The sequence below is a fragment of the Lolium perenne genome, chromosome 4 (assembly GCF_019359855.2).
Source record: "Lolium perenne isolate Kyuss_39 chromosome 4, Kyuss_2.0, whole genome shotgun sequence".
Taxonomy (NCBI): Eukaryota; Viridiplantae; Streptophyta; class Magnoliopsida; order Poales; family Poaceae; genus Lolium; species Lolium perenne.
The window spans coordinates 64,369,716-64,390,050 of NC_067247.2; the positions used below are offsets into that span (position 1 = coordinate 64,369,716).

At 45.7% G+C, this 20,335-nt stretch overlaps 1 protein-coding gene across 1 annotated transcript; it reads right to left on the bottom strand.

Moving 5' to 3' along the window:
- Positions 1-12,717: 12,717 nt before the first annotated feature.
- LOC139838978 (UDP-glycosyltransferase 83A1-like) lies at positions 12,718-15,594 on the bottom strand. Its single transcript, XM_071828995.1, has 3 exons — positions 15,096-15,594; positions 13,194-13,735; positions 12,718-13,089 (listed from the first exon to the last, which is right to left on the bottom strand). The coding sequence occupies exons 1-3, from the start codon at positions 15,592-15,594 to the stop codon at positions 12,718-12,720; spliced, it is 1,413 nt and encodes a 470-aa protein (XP_071685096.1).
- Positions 15,595-20,335: the final 4,741 nt, after the last annotated feature.

Below are 20,335 nucleotides of genomic sequence, written 5' to 3' on the forward strand. Positions count from 1 at the left end.
CAAATTACAGTTGGGCAATTGACAAATAAAGAGAGCATGACCATGCACATACATATCATGATGAGTATAGTGAGATTTAATTGGGCATTACGACAAAGTACATAGACCGCCATCCAACTGCATCTATGCCTAAAAAGTCCACCTTCAGGTTATCATCCGAACCCCTTCCAAAGATTAAGTTGCTAACAACAGACAATTGCATTAAGTATGGTGCGTAATGTAACTAGTGACTACATCCTTGAACATAGCACTAATGTTTTATCCCTAGTGGCAACAGCACAACACAACCTTAGAACTTTCTCACATCGTCCTGTGTCAATGCAGTCATGAACCCACTATCGAGCATAAGTACTCCCTCTTGGAGTTACAAGCATCTACTTGGCCAGAGCATCTACTAGTAACGGAGAGCATGCAAGATCATAAACAACACATAGCATAACTTTGATAATCAACATAACAAGTATTCTCTATTCATCGGATCCCAACAAACGCAACATATAGAATTACAGATAGATGATCTTGATCATGTTAGGCAGCTCACAAGATCCGACAATGATAGCACAATGGGGAGAAGACAACCATCTAGCTACTGCTATGGACCCATAGTCCAGGGGTAGACTACTCACACATCACACCGGAGGCGACCATGGCGGCGTAGAGTCCTCCGGGAGATGATTCCCCTCTCCGGCAGGGTGCCGGAGGCGATCTCCTGGATCCCCCGAGATGGGATCGGCGGCGGCGGCGTCTCTGGAAGGTTTTCCGTATCGTGGTTCTCGGTACTGGGGTTTTCGTCACGGAGACTTTTTATAGGCGGAAGGGCAGGTCAAGAGGCGGCACGGGGGCCCCACACCACAGGGCCGCGCGGCCAAGGGGGGGGGCCGCGCCGCCCTATGGTGTGGCCCCTCCGTGGCCCCTCTTCGTCTCTCCTTCGGATTTCTGGAAGCTTCGTGAGAAAATAGGCCCCTGGGCTTTGATTTCGTCCAATTCCGAGAATATTTCCTTACTAGGATTTCTGAAACCAAAAACAGCAGAAAAAACAAAGAATCGGCACTTCGGCATCTTGTTAATAGGTTAGTTCCAGAAAATGCACGAATATGACATAAAGTGTGCATAAAACATGTAGATAACATCAATAATGTGGCATGGAACATAAGAAATTATCAATACGTCGGAGACGTATCACACTCCTCCTTCCATTTCTCATGCTGAGCAGCCACGGCCGCTGCATTTTCCTCGACACTAAGTTCCCAAGGCCTCGGGATGAGAGGCTTCAGTGATGGCTCTGGTATCTTTGTGGTTCTAGGTACATAAGGGTCCGGGTTAATAACCCAGGACTGCTTCTGCTTCTTCGCCGGAGGTGGATTGGGGGGCGGTACCGGTGTCTGATCACCCGCCGGACGAGGACTGGGGGGCGGCGTCGGCTGACGTGAATGAGGTGTATTAGGTGAAGCACCACCACCACCACCGCCACCGCCACCGTCACCGCCACCGCCACCGCCACCGTCACCGCCACCGCCACCACCACCACCGTACGGGGGTGGACTTGTTGGCGCCTCGCCTGGAAACTTGATAAATTTCTTCTGCCATAGAATGAACTGGCGCTTGACATCTCCAAGTCTTTTCACCCCTTCAGGTGTAGCAATGTCAATGTCCAGGTCCTCAAACCCTTGGACTATATCCTCCACCGTGACACGAGCATAGCCATCTTGAATGGGGTTGTTGTGGTGGAGTCCTCCAGGTGGCAAAGCACTGCCGATGGCTACCTTCATGGACATGTTCCCCATAGGATAATACAGATGACATGCTTTCATCTCCTTTATATCGTCCACGGGGTAGCGAGGAGGCTCCGGTGCAGTAATTTCGACCACCAGAGGCTCCGGTGCAGTAATTTCGATCGTCGGTGCACCAGCCGGTGAGGCCTCCGTGGAAGCCACGCTGCTTCTTCTCCGCTGCTGGCTTCCGAGATCCATTAGATGATCTTCATGCTGCGCCCGAGCTGCATCTCTTTCGGCGACTAGTACACTCACGGTTTTCTTCATCACATCCATTTCCGTTACCAACTTCGCCACAACATCTGCATCCCGGTCCATCTTTCTCTTACGGCTTCTGTAACCGTACGGGTCATCGTTCTGGGGGAACCCTACTTTCCACGGAATGGGCCCCATGCCTCGTACACGTCCTCCGTGTTCAGGATTCCCGAGGGCTTTTGTCAGGGCGTCGTTCTCTCTGTTGAACTTGATCCTCCCCTCTTGAGCTTCCCTCATTGCCTCAATAAGCTTTTGGGTGGGTGTAATTATTTTGCCCTGATAAACACACTCCCCTGTCTCCGGGTTCAGCGATCCCCCATGCCCGTACCACCAGCTTTTGGCCCTTGGGTCCCATCCCTCCGTACCTGGACGGATTCCTCGCGCCCTCAGCTCGTTCTCCATCTTCTCCCACTTAGGCTGCCAAAAGCGATACCCTCCTGGCCCCATGATATGATTGTACTCCTTCTTGGCCGCATTCTCCTTATTTTTTTTCGATATTTCAAGGAACTGCTCCGATTTCTTTTGCTTCACAAATTCTGGCCAATCATGTTGCAGTTTCTCATATTGTCCTGTGAAATCCGGAGTCTTGCCCGGCTTGACAAAGTCATGGGCTAGATTTTGCTTGTATTTCCGGAATGCGTTGGCCGTCCTAGAAAGAGCGAACTGTTTGACTAGCTTGCACCTCTCCTTGTTTTCCTGAATCTTGTTACCCGCCTCATCGTATCTGCGGTATTCCGGAGGTAGAATGAAATGTTCCATAAGCTTCTTGAAGCAATCTTTTTTTGTTCTCTTATCGACAAAAGTGAAACCAAGACGTGCCTTCTTTGGCTCATTCCACTCCTGGACGGTGATCGAGACGTTGTCTCTAACAACGGCTCCGCATTGGCTGACAAACTTGGTGGCGTTCTTGCTGGGCTCCAGCGGCCTGCCGGTTTGTTCATCGACAACATCGATGGTGCATGTTTCGTTTGGTTTCATCGTCTTGGTTGCGCCACGCTTTGACGACGTACTCGATTTTTTCGACGATCCGGCCGAGGGCTAAAATAAGAAAGAGAGTCGCGCGCGTTAGTACACACACATTTATTCAAATCAGTTAGTTTGTATCACCAGACGCTCAATATGTATATATATATACCTCGGCGCCGGAGGTGGTTGCTACTTCCAATTGAAGATCGTCGTTTATCGACGTTTCTTCGGCATCATCTTGCTGACGGCGCCCTTCATCTTCACACTCAAGGTTCAGATAAGAAGAGATATCATCTTCTTCTTCTCCGGTCGGCACATATGGAATATCGCCTTTTATGATGCCGAACATATGGTCTTCAGCCTCCGGATCATAGTTGTCCAGAATCGGGTCAGCTCTATCGTCCGCCATATGTCAGTCCTGAAAACATGTAGTCAAAACAAATTAATTAAGTGAAGAAGGGGGGCGGTGGCGGTGGCGAAAGGGCGGTGGCAAAAGGAGGGGGCGAGGAAGGGGTGCGCGCGGAGTCGGAGTCGAGACACAACACATGCATATATGCGGGGTCGCGGTGGCGAAAGGGGGGCGGCGGAAGGTGGGCGAGCGGTGGCGGTGGCGAAAGGGGGGAGGCGGTGGCGGTGGCGCCGCCACCTCACCGCGAACACCGGCGGCCGGCGCGTATAAGGAGGGGGAGGTGAGGGCCTCGCCGCCCCCTCCGTATACACGCGGGGTCGGTGACGAAATTTTAAGTCAAATTTTAAGTCAAATTTTTACACAATCTTTTTTAAGTCAAATTTTAGTTTTTTAAGTCAAATTTTAAGTCAAATTTTTACACAATCTTTTTTAAGTCAAATTTTAGTTTTTTTACACAATCTTTTTTAAGTCAATTTTAATTTTTTTAAGTCAAATTTTAGTTTTCTTTACACAATCTTTTTTTAAGTCAAATTTTATAGTGTACAATTTAAATTAACAAATTGTGAGATAATTAATAAAAACAAAAAAAACAAAAAAAAGGGGCCGGCGATCTCTCTCTGTCTCTCCTCATCTCTCTCTGTCCGGCCGCGCGTGGGCGAGCGAGGCGGCGCCGTTGAGGCCGGGCGGGCGAGCGAGACGGCGGGCGCGGTGGGCGAGCGCGCGGCCGGTGATACCGGCGGTGATATAGTGGCGGCGGCGTGGGCGAGAGGCCGGGGCGGCGCGCGCGTGGGCCGGGCGGGCGCGGTGACGACGACGTACGGCGAGGAAGACGGCGGCCGGGCGCGCGAGGACGAACAGCGGGCGGCGGGCGACGGGCGACGGCGGGCGGCGTTGTCGACGGGCGGCGGCGACGGGGCGACACGGCGCAGCCTTCGGCGCGGAAGAGGCGAAGAGGCGACGAGATCGAACTGCGAAGAAGATGAAGTGCGCGGGCAGGGCGCGAGTTTTTATACCAAATGGCCTCTAGTCGCGGTTGGGGACACCAACCGCGACTAAAGGTCACCCTTTAGTCGCGGTTGGTGTCCCCAACCGCGACTAAAGCCCATTTTTCGCCCCATTTGCGGTTCCCGCGGAAAACGACCTTTAGTCGCGGTTGGCTAAAGGCCTTTTTCGAAATTATTTCGAAATTAAATGTGAAAAATACAACTAATTCAATTCAAAATCTTAAAAATACAAATAATATATCAAAAAATTCAGAAAAATACAACTAATTCAATTCAAAATCTTAAAAATACAAATAATATATCAAAAAATTCAAAAAAATAAAACTAATTCAATTCAAAATCTTAAAAATACAAATAATATATCAAAAAATTTAGAAAAAAAAAACTAATTCAATTCAAAATCTTAAAAATAGAAATAATATATCAAAAAATTCAGAAAAATAAAACTAATTCAATTCAAAATATTAAAAATACAAATTATATATCAAAAAAATCAGAAAAATAAAACTAATTCAATTCAAAATGTTTAAAATACATATAATATATCAAAAAATTCATAAAAATAAAACTAATTCAATTCAAAATCTTAAAAATACAAATAATATATCAAAAAATTAAGAAAAATAAAACTAATTCAAATCAAAATGTTTAAAATACATATAATATATCAAAAAATTCATAAAAATAAAACTAATTCAATTCAAAATCTTAAAAATACAAATAATATATCAAAAAATTCAGAAAAATAAAACTAATTCAATTCAAAATTTTAAAAATACAAATTATCAAAAATTCATAAAAATAAAACTAATTCAATTCAAAAGTTCGTTGGCCCCCTCTTCCCGCCTCTTTCCGCCGACCCCCTCTTCCCTCCTCGTCTTCCCGCCATTTCTTCCCTGTCTTCCCGCCTCTTTCTTCCCGTCAATTGTTTCCCGCCAATTTCTTCCGGCCTCTTTCTTCCCGCCAATTTTTTCCCGCCAATTTCTTCCCGCCACTTTCTCCCCGCCTCTTTCTTCCCGCCTCCTGTCTTCCCGCTCCCATTTTTCCCGCCATTTGTCACTATATATAGGTAGCCCGGCTTGGCCAGCATTATCACATCTCTACAATCTCTCATCACTCATGGCTTCCACCGCACCCACTCTAACCTACCAGCAGGTGGAGGAGCTTTGCGCCTCGAACTACCCTTGCCCTCCGGGCTACCGCGTCCCTGCCGGCTGGAGCCTAAGCGCCGGCGGCGTGCCGGTCCCTCCCGTCCCTCGTGTACCGCGCGCCGGCGGCCATCACGAACCACTACTACCTCGACCTCACGCCGGAGCAGCGGATGAATCCCGCCGGCATCCCGATAACCAGCATACTTGGGACGCCTTCTTCATCAATCGGCGTGAGAGGGCGCTCGCCATGTATGAGGAGGACGGTCTGCCTCCTGGAAACTTCCACGAGGCCGGCCGTCGGCTATGGTGGTACGGCCGGACTCTGCAGAGCGTCATGGACTACATCACGGCCGGCGATATCCCCCGCCTGCGCTACCCTCAGTTCGAGCCACGAGCACCGCCCGACGACAGCGACGACAGCAGCGACGACGACGCCGGCAACTTAGAAGGCGACGACTACCAGTACAACGGCGGCGGCTATGAAGACTACGAGTATGCATATTATACGCCTAGGCAGGAGTATGACTAAATCACTCCAAATTTCATGTATGCAGGAGTATGACTTAGTCACTCCAAATTTCCTATATGCAGGAGTATGACTTAGTCACTCCAAATTTCATGTATGCAGGAGTATGACTTAGTCACTCCAAATTTCATGTATCATCAGTGCTATCTCGAGTCAATTGAATCATTCGAAAATGGACACCAAACACATCACGGGTAATATAATTCACATGATTCATTCAACAAAGTTTGGTACAATAAATTATTACACATCATTTCTTCCCTTGTGTCCCTGCTTGCTTACGATTGTGCCGTATCCATGGAGCATCCTCATCATTTAACTTAATGCTTGGGTCGGTGTTCACTTTGAAGGGCGGAATTTCAGCAAACATATTATAATCTTCTGACATGTCTGTCTTGTCCTCCACTCCCACGATGTTTCTTTTCCCTGAAAGAACAATGTGGCGCGTTGGATCATCGCATGATGTACTGATCGTTTTCTTATCTTTCCGTTTCCTCGGTTTGCTACTCATGTCCTTCACATAGAAAACCCGAGCGACATCTTTCGCTAGGACGAATGGTTCGTCAAGATAACCAAGATTGTTGAAATCCACCATTGTCATTCCGTATTGCTGGTCCACCTTTACCCCACCTCTGTTAGCTTGAACCATTTGCACCGGAACAAAGGGACCCTAAAGGAGGGTCCATAGTCAAGTTCCCATATCTCCTCTATGTAACCATAATATGTGACATTTTGCCCATTCTCGGTTGCTGCATCAAAGCGGACACCACTGTTTTGGTTGGTGCTCTTTTTATCTTGGGCGATCGTGTAAAATGTATTCCCATTTATCTCGTACCCTTGGAAAGTCGTTATAGTCGAAGATAGTGTCTTGGCCAACATGTACAGCTGATCTACAACCTTATTGTCACTCATTAAATGTTTTCTCAACCAATCGCCGAAAGTCTCCATGTGGGCCTACCTAATCCAGGATTCAGCTTCCCAGGGTTGTCCGAGCGTAAAATATTCTTGTGTTTCTCAAAGTACGGAGCCACCAAGCTGGAATTGGTCGAACCGTGTGGTGTGCTTGATCGAGAGAATGGCCGTCCATACATATCATTGATTTCCTTCCGATCGTGCCTTTTCCACTTAGTCTCCCCTCGTGCCGCGATTGAGGAAGACCAATCGGCTTAAGGTCTGGAACAAAGTCAACACAAAACTCAATTACCTCCTCATTTCCATAGCCCTTGGCGATGCTTCCTTCTGGCCTAGCACGGTTACGAACATATTTCTTTAATACTCCCATGAACCTCTCGAAGGGGAACATATTGTGTAGAAATACAGGACCGAGAATGGAAATCTCATCGACTAGGTGAACCAGGAGGTGCGTCATAATATTGAAGAAGGATGGCGGGAACACCAACTCGAAACTGACAAGACATTGGATCACATCGTTCTGTAACCGTGGTAGAACTTCTGGATTGATTACCTTCTGAGAGATTGCATTGAGGAATGCACATAGCTTCACAATGGCTACTCGAACATTTTCCGGCAGGAGCCCCCTCAAAGCAATCGGAAGCAATTGCGTCATAATCACGTGGCAGTCGTGAGACTTCAGGTTTTGGAACTTTTTCTCCGCCATGTTGATTATTCCCTTTATATTGGACGAGAATCTGACGGGACCTTCATACTGCTCAGGCATTCAAAAAAGATGACCTTCTCTTCTTTGGTCAGAGCGTAGCTGGCACGACCTTGAAACCGTTCCGGATGCCGGTCATCAGGGTCTTTCAAACTTTGCTGGTCCTGCCTTGCTTCCTTTGTATCATTTGACTTCCCATACACGCCCAAGAAGTTTAGGATGTTCACGCAAATATTCTTCGTAACGTGCATCACGTCGATTGCAGAGCGGACTTCTAGGACTTTCCAATATTCTAGCTCCCAGAATATAGATTTCTTCTTCCACATGGCTACGTGCCCGTCAGCTCCCTTCGGAACTGATTGTCCGCCAGACCCTTACCAAAGATCACTTTCAAATCCATGACCATATCAAATACCTCAGCACCACAGTGTTCCGCAGGCTTCGGCCGCTGATCAGCCATCCCGTTGTAATGCTTGCCTTTCTTTCTTCTTGGATGACCTTTCGGAAGAAATCGACGATGCCCAAGGTACACGTTCTTCTTACAATTTGGCAAATGTACACTTTCAGTCTCATGTAAGCAGTGCGTGCATGCATTGTATCCCTTATTTGACAGTCCCGAAAGGTTACTAAGAGCAGGCCAATCGTTGATGGTTACGAAAAGCAACGCTCGTATGTCAAATTCCTCTTCTTTGTGCTCATCCCACACACGGACACCAGGTCTGCCCCACAGCTGTAAAAGTTCATCAACTAATGGCCTTAGGTACACATCGATGTCGTTGCCGGGTTGCTTCGGACCTTGGATGAGCACTGGCATCATAATGAACTTCCGCTTCATGCACAACCAAGGAGGAAGGTTGTAGATGCATAGAGTCACGGGCCGTACTATGGCTGGAGCTCTGCTCGCCAAAAGGATTCATGCCATCCGTACTTAGACCAAATCTTATGTTCCGTGCGTCAGCTGCATAATCTTTGAACTCTCTGTCGATCTTTCTCCATTGCGTTCCATCTGCGGGGTGTCTCAACTCCCCGTCCGACTTACGGTCCTCTTTGTGCCATCGCAACAACTTGGCATGCTCTTTGTTCCTGAACAGACGTTTCAACCGTGGTATTATAGGAGCATACCACATCACCTTGGCGGGAACCCTCTTCCCGGGTTTCTCGGCCCTCAACATCGTCACCAGGGTCATCGCCTCTGATCTTATAACGCAATGCGTGCATACCGGGCATTCATTCAAATTCTCGTATTCACCGCGGTAGAGGATGCGATCGTTGATGCATGCATGTATCTTCGTAACCTCTAAACCTAGAGGGGCGAGACAACCTTCTTTGCTTCGTACGTAGTGGCGGGCAACTCGTTATTCTTTGGAAACATATTCTTCAACATTTTCAGCAAGTTTTCAAATGCCGAGTCAGCTACACCTGCCTGTGCCTTCCATCTCAGCAAATCCAGTGTGCAGCCTAGCTTTTTCAGACCATCATCGCATCCGGGGTACAGCGCCTTCCTGTGATCCTCTAACATGCGATCCAAATTCTCCCTCTCTTTTTCAGTTTCGCAGCGTCTCCGTGCATCAGCAATGGTCCGACCAAGATCATCAACGGGATCATCATCACGTGCCTCTTCTTCACCTTCCCCTTCACCTTCCCCTTCACCTTCAGCATCCTCCATGAAAGTATCACCGAAATGAGCAAGATAGCTTTCATCGATGAAATCATCCCCTTCTTCATCTTCTTCCATTATAACCCCTCTTTCTCCATGCTTCGTCCAACAATTATAGCTTGGCATGAAACCGTGCCGAAGCAGGTGCATGTGAACATCTCTTGAGGAAGAGTAACCATTCTGATTCTTACATTTAACACATGGACAGATAACAAAACCCCCCTGCTTGTTCGCATTAGCCACTACGAGGAAATCTTTCAAACCTGCACTGAACTCGCCGGAGAGTCGGTTACCGTACATCCATTGTCGATTCATCTGCATTATTATAATATAAAATATATAATTAACCATCATGCATTTGTTAAACTAACTAGCTACAAACAATATAAATTAAACAATGAACTACACACACATGCACATTTTATCAACGACACATCAAAGGTTCAAGTTGCTAACCGCGATCGAGGAGGAAAAAATAAATGAGAAAGCTCAAGTGTGGCTCCAACACTTCATATCATGTTTGTTTCATGCTCTTGGGGCATTTCATCAAACACCTTATGTGCATAAGAGGAACCAAAAGCAAACCTAACACCCACTTGTGAAGCTTGTGAAGAGAATGGCACCAAATGGCTAAGTGTTGGCTGCTGGGTGGGTATATATAGGGGAGGGGCTTTAGTCCCGGTTGGCCTGGCCAACCGCGACTAAAGGCCTTCGGGCACCTTTAGTCGCGGTTGGCCTGGCCAACCGCGACTAAAGACCCCCCACGTGCACCGGCTGGCCACCGAGCGCCCTGGGCCCAGGCCTTTGGTCGCGGTTCGCCTCCCGAACCGCGACTAAAGGTACCATTAGTCGCGGTTCCTGCAGCATCGCGACTTATGGGGCTCACCCGAAGCCTGTTTTTCCACCAGTGTTCGATTAGAATCCTTTCTCTCTGCCTCATCATTTTTCCCGAGCTTGACAATGCAATTTTCGCTCTATCCCTCCGTTAGGCCATCCATGGCAGAAAGGGGTAGGCATGTTTGGGGCTAGCTCATATGTATGAATGTCTCTATAAATTTTGAAGTTTATTATGCTAATATCCAACATATATGTAACATATCATGAGTTACCACAACTGTTTTTAATGATTTTGTGGGTTTCCCATGAAATCCCCTTTTTTGTTATCTAACGTTGGAATTCAGGAAGCCCCTATATTTTTTATTTTGACTTTTCTGAACTCAAACACGCCGATGATTTGTCCCACATCATTATTTTAGTAGGGGGAATACTGGGAGACAAAGACGCAGACCATAATAGATCCGAGAATCCAGATCAACCCCTCGGCATGCCTGGTGGTCCTGCCCACACCAAGAGGGCATATGCCCCCCGCCCCCCGGGCCGTCTTATTGACCTTGTTTCGGTGCCCGCATCTTGGTTGTGACCCAAAAATGCCTACATAAGTCCTTATTTTCTTGACTTCCAGAGGGATACAACAGTACGAGAAAAAAACACCGAAACAACGATAGGAAATTGGACCGCCAAAAAAGTTGGAGGAAAAGCCGCCAGAGGCACTCCCGATTGCACTCCAACCTCTCCAACATCTTGGACATTGTCGTCACCATGAAAAGGGAGTAGTTCACCCCTAGACTATAGGGTTGCAGCGGTAGCTTGATCAGTCTCTCATGTTTACAACCATATGAGACGCCTCACATGATTATGGTCATATCTGTAGTACCCTTTACGGTGGATCTCTTTTGGTATGAGATAAGTTATTGCTATTTTAGCACGGCACCCGGCTACCGCATATTATCCTCCCCCCTTGTTATTGGAATAGAAAGAGTAGAACTATCTGGAGAAGCGCCCAGAGGGAGTGTCGGCGCTGATTGTTTGGCAGCCTTCGATTGTCCTACTCGATTCTCTTTGTCTCCCGGCTTTGTTCCTGCCATTTAGTCTCTATAACATTTAGGAACAACCAACCATAAGAAGACGAAGACGCCGGTGGAGTTGATCATGTAGGACAATCATTTGTCTGGGCTACTTTGGTCCCTTACATAGGGCCCAAATCAGTAGCATAGACACATGGGCTAATTCCACCAGGTTTTTTGGAGGATAACAACGCAAAGGCAGTGGCAAGCTCAAATCAATATAAAAAAAGCCAGAGCAACTGCACTAGGGTGCAACCAATTTTGTGTATCAATAGCAGCGTTTCCTAGAATTCCTAGGCTCCCCCTCTGTAGTGCAGTTCACCCTACTAGGTAATTAAGCAGAACACATATAGTATGAACATGTATTGTTACCATACAAAATAGTCCATAAGCAACATGTACAAGCCCTATCTGGCTCTGCCCACTAAAAAGATGCATTGGTGCCAGCTGACCTCCACTATTTAACCCCATGTAAATATGTATGCTAGCGCCACAACTGTTGTTTTTTTTTTACTGTTGTCCCTTATGTTGTATGGGCAAATCAGTTTTTGACAAACACTCAGGTCGCTTTATCGCGCAATCTTGGTCGCTTTGGCTCTTTAAAAATAAGATGACCATTGAATCTAGATTTATGAACATCCCGCTAACATTATCTTTAATTAAAACGATGTTGTTTCTACAGCTTTGGAAGCCACTGGCAAGAACCCTGCCCCTGGATATAGCACACGATCGACGAGCTCCAACTACTTCACGACGCAGTCGTGCCAAGGAGGAATGATCTGGCTGTTCCTGGATGACGTTCTGCGGTTGCTATGTCCGGCCGGTTAGGGATGGCTGACCTATCTAGTTTGTCTTTATTAATTTAAAGTCGGGCATTCCATGCCTTTTATCTAAAAAGAACAAACACTCAGGTCAATCCTAATCTTCACGGAAAAATTATTTGCTCTATCACATATATTATTCTTCAGATATACAATTTCGCATACTGCATAAATACACACTAAAGTAGTTAACACTGACTATTTATGCCAAAAGATAAACACCACCCATCATAGAAACACCCCAGCGTGCATAATAAAAGGAGAAACTCGAAAGAGCTTGTCCAAGGAAGGTGAATCAGGAAAGTTATGGACAACGGTTTATCTCTCGCTTGCACGGGAAGTGGGGAGTTGACGCATGGCCAAACCGTTGGAAAGTATTTGTTGCTATACGGTGATTCATGTATATATAGTGTCAAGGGCTTGCTCCAGTATAACACCTCCTCCTAAACTCAAACTCATCAAAGGATGAGATCGTTCCGTGTCTCTTCGTAAGCTTAATTACAAAGTGGTACGAAGTGATCTTAACCTTTATTGTGTTTTGAGTTAGAGAAGGAGTTGTCAAAGGCCATAGCTAATCTCACAAACTCGGACAGTCAGACTGCCACGATAAATAAAGAAGAAAATCATAAAGAGCATCCTAATTAAGTGAAACGGCGCGGCTCACTCCGGTCAAGAGATTAACAAATCTCTTGAAGTTCTCGTACGAGGAGCCGCCCTCGTTGAGGCTTCTGCGAGCTGCGTCCCTGAGCATCCGTACCCTCTCTGCAATCTCCTTGTCGCCGATGAGCTGCTCCAGTTTGCTCTGCACCTCTTCTTTAGTCACGACGCTATCTTCACCCGCCGTCACGGCCAAGCCGGTCATCCAGATGTCGCAAATGTAGCTCCGGTTCGTGAATTGATCGGCGAAGTAGGGCCAGCACAAGATCGGCACGCCGTTCCTGACCCCTTCCGTCGTCGAGTTCCACCCGCAGTGCGACATGAAGCAGGCCACCGCGGGATGCGCCAGAACCTGCATTTATCGAAATGGATCAGTTTTTTTTTTTCGAGAATGAAATGGATCAGAATTTCAGAAACACCATAGCCGAGTGCGATGCTATGGTTGCAGATGAGCACCTTCTGCTGGGGGCACCAGCTGACGATCATGCCCTTGCCGGCCATGCGGCTCGAGAACTCATCGAACCACGCCTTGCTCAGACCGCCGGAGGTGAAGTCCGGGCGCACCACCCACAAGAAAGGCCGGCCGGTGAGCTCCAGCCCCTCGGCGAGCTCCTGGAACTGCCGCGGGCCGAAAATGGTGAAGCTGCCGAACGCCACGTACACGACCGAGTTGTCGGGCTGCGCGTCGAGCCATTCCAAGCAGCTCGCATCTTCCGGCCAGAACTGCCCCACCGGCTTCCGGAGCTCCTGGTCAGCGAACAGCGGGCCGATGGGCACTATGTTAGGGAACAGCTCGAACGCCGTGGTCTCGCCTTCCAGAAACGAGTTGCACACGATGATCTCGGCATGGCTGGTGGCCTGAGCGTTGTCGGAGACCACCACTTGGAACATTGCCTGCTGCCCCTCGGGTGGGCCGTCGATAACCCACGGCATGCGCGCCGTGCAGATCGGCGGCATCTTGGGCCCGAACTCGTACGTTCCCTCTCGCTTTGCCACGCCTGCATAATTCGTTCATTCAGTTAGGTGTTATCATCCGCGCGCGCATCAAGGAAGAAGTCGCAAACCCTCTACACAGACAAGTTTCTTGAAGCTGATTGATATGCAATCAGGAACGCGTTTCAAAACAAAAACAAAAGATATGCAATCAGGAGATAAAGTGCACATATAACTTCTCTCTCCAGAGTCTTTTAAATCGGCAAGATTCTAGCTAGAATGTTCATCTATCAAGAAGAGTCTTCTTTTAAGATGTGGCAAGACTCAAGAGTACTCCCTCCGTCCCATTTTATAGGGCTTACGTGTGTCCCTAGGTCGTAAATTTGACAATTATAATGCAACATATGTATTATAAAATATATATCATTAGAAAACTTTGATGTTCTCTTTCTAATTATATAATTTTTATATTATATAAATAATAGTATGTTGAACTAGGACGGAGGGAGTATGAGAAATGACCTACATTCAAATTTCTATTTAATTATATTAAATTTTACCAGGAAATAGGAGCTTATATTTGTCGCCGTGCATGAGCCGTTCCCAACAAGACATGAAAATTTTCTATAAGACCCGGTCTTTCTCACCCAAATAGTTAGACTTCTGATGTCTAATGGAACTGTATGTTGTAGTACTTCATTGTCAGTTTACTAGATTATTGATCTAGCATAACTATAGAGTTAATCAATGGATGGAATGTTCGAAAAAACTCAGTTTATAATTGAAACAATTAGTACAGTATCCATTCAATACAAATATCTCAAGATTTCGAATTGTCATGGCAAGTGTGCAAGCTAGGCTCAATTAATGCTTGGTTCAAGTGTCTAATTTCATGGCAACTCTTAGATCCACAATGGAAAAATTATTGTGTCAAATAAAATACGGATCTAAAAATTAAATGGAGAGCAGTATATTGTTTTCAGATTTTTGTTTAGCCTAGAGTATAACATGTTTCATACTGAATTGTACACACTTGTAGAATCATCTTTATATACTACATGATGTTGATGTTTTTTTTACGGAATTTGCTAAAACTTTAGATACTCTCTCCATTCCAAATTAGCTGATGCAGCTCTTTTTCGAACGAATATGCTCTACAACTCGTCTAGATACATACTAGTACATGCCTAAACCAAATCTGACCAAAGACGCGTCAATTAATTTGGAACGGAGACGGTGCCATTTTTTAATTTGCTATGCATGTTTGGCATCTTTGTAAAAGACTTGGTAATCTACATGTATTGTAATTTTTTTTTTTTGAGTGTTTTGTACTGTTCGTTGTTTCATTTAATACCGGAGTACTACAGTGCTAGCAGGTATAACATTAGGCAGTCGAAAATATAAAATATTCTGTATCTTTCGTACCCTTGTCGTCAATGAGGCCATCTTCTATCATCTCGGGAATCCTGAACCACATCCCGAGACTCGCAGCTGCCGCCGGCCAGACGGCAGCCACCCGAACGCCGAGGTTCTTGGCAACCCGGAAGCAGAACCCCATGTTCACATCGGCGAGGAGCCACTTCACCTTCTTCTCCGCGGACGCCTCCGTCTCCCTGATGAGCTCCTCCACGTAGCCGGGCACGTACTGCGAGACCGCTTCCACGAACTTGCAGAGATCCCTGCGGTCGTCGCTTTCAGCCATGCCATCCGGTATTGACACCAGGCGGATTCCCTCCAACGGCGTCTTGTTGCCGTCGGTGTTCCGCGGCATGGCGTCGAGGAGGAGCGTGTGGATTAGCCCGGTGCAGACGAAGGTGACCTCGAAGCCATGGTCGACGAGGCGGTGCGACAGCTCCATGAACGGAGTGACGTGGCCTTGCGCGGGAAATGGCAGCACCATCACGTGAGGCTTCGTAGTGGCCATGCCGATCGAAGGGGCTGCCGGCATATGGATATACGAAACTAGCTGGAGTTGCGCGGTCGGCTAAGAAGTGAGAAACAGAGGAACTGATAAGGGCTCGTTGTTTCGGCATTTCCGCCGTCCGCGCGCTCTCGTCGTATCCGCGATCGGCCGGCAGCCGGCGCTGCCGACGGTTGACACCGTCTCGTTTTCATGTTCCAGCGCGGGTGAAAGGCCTGGAGTAGATGACCTATTCCCCGCTCAACGTAGGAACTCAGAAGCAGAACCTCTTCTTTTCTTGCTACTAATGAACGTAGGATTTATCTCTCTCAACTTGCTACTAATCACTAATTACTTTAGAGATGTGTAAATATTGAAGTATTTTTTTTCTTCTTGTGCAGATATGCACATTTCCTGGATAGAATCAAGGACAATTAATTAAGATTTCTAAGTTGCCAAAACTCTCAAGTCAAACAAGCCACGAATAGAAGCATCAGAGGGTTTGACGAGCACTGGTACGGCCACAACCCACCCGTAGCCAGGCAGGGGTGGGCATAAAAAACCGAGCACCAAACACCGAACCGAACTAACCGGGACCGAAACCGAATACACCGAAAACAATTTCGGTGCTAAAATATGAAAAAACGAATTTATATTAACAAATTCGGTTATGACCATCTGTTAACCGAAATAACCTTAAAAACTGATATACCGTTAACAGATATATAGCATAATCGTCTCATACACAATCGTTTGAAATAATTTCTTTGCCCAACAACCAAACTCCAAGCAGGCCAAAGTCCCAAACTCCACGTACCTAAAAAAATTAAAGGCTGCCCCATGAACGTAGTATATATATACAAGTTCCTCACAAAAAAATAGTACATGTATATAAGCATATGTCTAATTTCATTTTGCTTCATCTTGGTATGTACGAGTAGTTTGCTACATGGTCGTATGGTTCCTGGAGTTAGGAGGAGCACTGATAGTATATATACGTGCTCAATAGTCCTGGTCGTACGTAGACCTAGCTTATAGTCACGGGCAACTGCCAAGCTAATGCGTGCCATCATACGTACTTGACTTGTTATTTTTTTATCAAAATTAGGTTAAATCGGTAAAAAACCGAACACCGAACAGAATTTTCAGATAACCGAATTACAAATTAATTAGGAAACCGATATAATTTCGGTTCTCATTTCTTATTAACCGAATTATAAAATAACCGAAAAATCGAACCAAATTTTCGGTTAAAACCGAACGCCCAGGCCTACCCGTAGGGCACGTCCGTACCATGTGTCACCACCTTCCACAAGTCAAACGGAACAACTTTCATGAAGAGACATGTATATAATAGAAAACAAAAGATGATATTGCCAGTTTAATTGTTAAAAATAGATAATCTGAATATCTTGGATGTAGAGATAGATAATAAAAAAGAACTATTAGTGGGATGAGGTGGACAAATGATTGGCTAAGGGAATAGGTGATGTGGATAGCTTGCATGTTGAGATAGACAAATATATTAATTGCACTTAGTGGGGTTTTGTTTTATAAGAAGTATAGATAGGCATCACAGCCGCTGGAATATTTTGGACACATTAAAGATTGCCTAGCACAGTAGCACTCATCGATTTTGTAAACATCGACATGCCTGACGACCCGATAGCACCAATAATCCTTGGTAGATCCCTTTTAAGAATTATTAAAGTTTTGATCAATCTCCGTGAGGAAATGTGAGATTTGAATTACCTTTCCGGAAGCCTTTTGTGTTGAATTTTCCCAGGAAGAAGAATAATGATGGGATCATCACCTTTAAGGCCAACTACTTTGGAGTGGGAGTTCCACTTGTCAGGCCCAAATGATCGCCATCATGGTCGGCTAAACGATCAAAAATAGAAACGTTTCATAGGAGACAACCCATGTAGATAAAGCTTTATGTTAAAAAGTTTTAGTTTTAAGTTATTTTGTTTTCGTTTATAATAAAAAAGTGTTCAAATGTTCTTAATGAAGAGAGTAACAAATTTTAAAGTGCTCCTAGTTATGAATTTTAATGTGGTATATTGCTATTTGACGTTTTTTGTTGTTTGGAGCTCTTGTCATAATTCTTAGGTTGAAAGGAAAATGCTGCGAAGAAAATATTAAAGTCTAGTGTGTTCAGAGAGTTTGGCGACCATCAGTACGACGAGGTCCCGCCGTACAGCCCAGCCGTACCACCTCAAAAACACACGCAGATGAAACTCAGTATTTTCCAGAAAATCAACAACAAGTTTAGCTAGCACTGGTACGCCTGGACGCCCGCTGTACCACGGGAACATACCATTTCGAGAGGACAATACCCAAAAAAAATATTCAGAAAACACCTAAGAGTTTGGCGAGCGCTCGTATGGCTGGACGCCACCGTACAACGTGCCCATACGCACGTTGTCTATGGGGTCAAAACCCTAATCGCAAAGTACCGTGGGTCGGTACGGGCACGCCGCCCCCGTATCACATGCTTGTACCACCACCACAATCGCAATATCAGCAGGCCAAGGTGAGTTCAAAACCTCCCAAGATCTCAACCTCTCCTTGTTTTTGATTCGTTTTCTTCCATGCTTTTTCATTTGCATTTATCAATCTGGACTTAAGTTTTATTTGAATCATTTTCTTAGGAAGCATGATTAGTTTTATATATTTAGAGGAGATTCTTTTGTAAAAAGTGTAGAGGAACATTCATTGTCTATTTCTACAGGATCAAAAACATTATTTGATTAAGTTTTTAATTTTAGATGATGAACACGAGGAGCCATACCCGCACCCGTGCTGCTGAGATCGCCTCTAGCTTCGCGCCGCGTTTGGACCCGTGAACATCGAATTCACTGAAGATTTCTAGAAAACCGGTACAAGAGGCTCGAGGGCAGAGAAGTGCAAACCACTAAGGGCTTGTTCGGTACTAGAGTTTTATGGGAATTAGCGGGGATAATCCGCAACAAACTTCAAATCCCCACTTCTCGTCATTACATGTTTGGTGCTACAATATGAGCGAGTTTAATCCCCACTTATCCCCACTTTTTCCCAAATTTTTGTGTAATTTTTAAAATCCCCAATACGCTGCCCCTACCTAGTGGATTGGGGATGGGGTTTTGTGGGAATTGGGTGACAGCAGAGATTCACCCAATACTCTAGAGTATTATCCCCACTAATCCTCACTAAAACACTAATATCAAACAAGGCCTAAGTGGGTGTGTTCCATTATCCTCGGAGTATTGGGAAACACCCGACTGTGTTTACTTCCGCCTCCTGAACCGAGACTATGATATGAGTCTCACTGAGTGGTGCAACCTTTAGCTCAATCCTACCCCTTCTTAATATTTTGCTCAATCCCACCCCTTCTCAATATTTTGATAGAATGAGTCGCATTAGGCCTTCAAGCCAGGGAAATCACATTGCATGTTGCTATCCGCTATTTGTACTACGTTATTGCTGTCACTCGGTAGGTCCGAAGTGAATTTAGAAGACTCAATGGAGAGGACAAGATAGTCCTTGCAAAGGTTGCCATTCCAGACTGCAACATGACGCCGAACTTGGGCGCCACTTTTTTGTTCTACTTGAAGCATCAATATCTCCAAACGAGAGGTCCCATTTCTTGTGGAGGAGTCATCACCGTTCTCGCCAACACTCTACGCCTTGATCTAGGTAATTTACAAACACTGTTGGGTGATCGACGTGTTAGTTTTCCTACTCTTAATGCTTGTGGCATGGTCAAGAAACGCCAAGGTAGATATTTCACATATTTCTGGAGCTAGGCGTCTTTACCCCACTCTTTTGCCTAACAACTTATTCTCTATCGAGGAAGGATGCTTGCATTTTGATGTGGAGGTAGAGCAAGACCAGCCCCATGACCAAGAGCCAGAAGATGATGATGAAGTGGAAGAACAAGGAGGGGGACCTGGGAAGGAGGCGCAACCGCAAAACCCCTACGCCACATATAAGGATGGCAATTTTATCCACAGATATCCGGCCCAACGGGCACGGATATGGAGGGTTGGTTATGTCCACGAATTTTATGGGGCGGATATCCGATAACTCATATGGTGGGTATGGGTAGAGGTTTTGCTTCATGTATATGCAATAGATATCTAGCTAACATGTGGGTCTCATATGTCAGCGAGACATGAGATTTTACCTACGCCTAGCTGCCCCTCTCTTGAGGCCAAAATCACCAAAGGCCCGCTAAAGCTAATATGTATCCCTCGATTACCAGTTCTTTCATGGCCTCCCCCTCTGGGAGTGCTTGGTCGGCAGCCATCTCTTCCACCTCTCCAGAAGTCTGTCTCTCCTCCACATAATTATTGTTGAAATGCTACGAAAATATTATCGAAATGCTGCTATAATGTTGTTGTTATGCTCAAATATTTTATGTTCACGAACATAGTGCGTAAACACATGCATTGAAGGAGATATGCCCTAGAGGCAATAATAAAGTGGTTATTATTTATATCTTTATGTTTATGATAAATGTTTATATATCATGCTAGAATTGTATTAACCGAAACATTAGTACATGTGTGATATGTAGACAAACAAGAAGTCCCTAGTATGCCTCTTAAACTAGCTTGTTGATTAATGGATGATTAGTTTCATAATCATGAACATTGGATGTTATTAATAACAAGGTTATGTCATTGTGTGAATGATGTAATGGACACACCCAATTAAAGCGTAGCATAAGATCTCGTCATTAAGTTATTTGCTATAAGCTTTCGATACATAGTTACCTAGT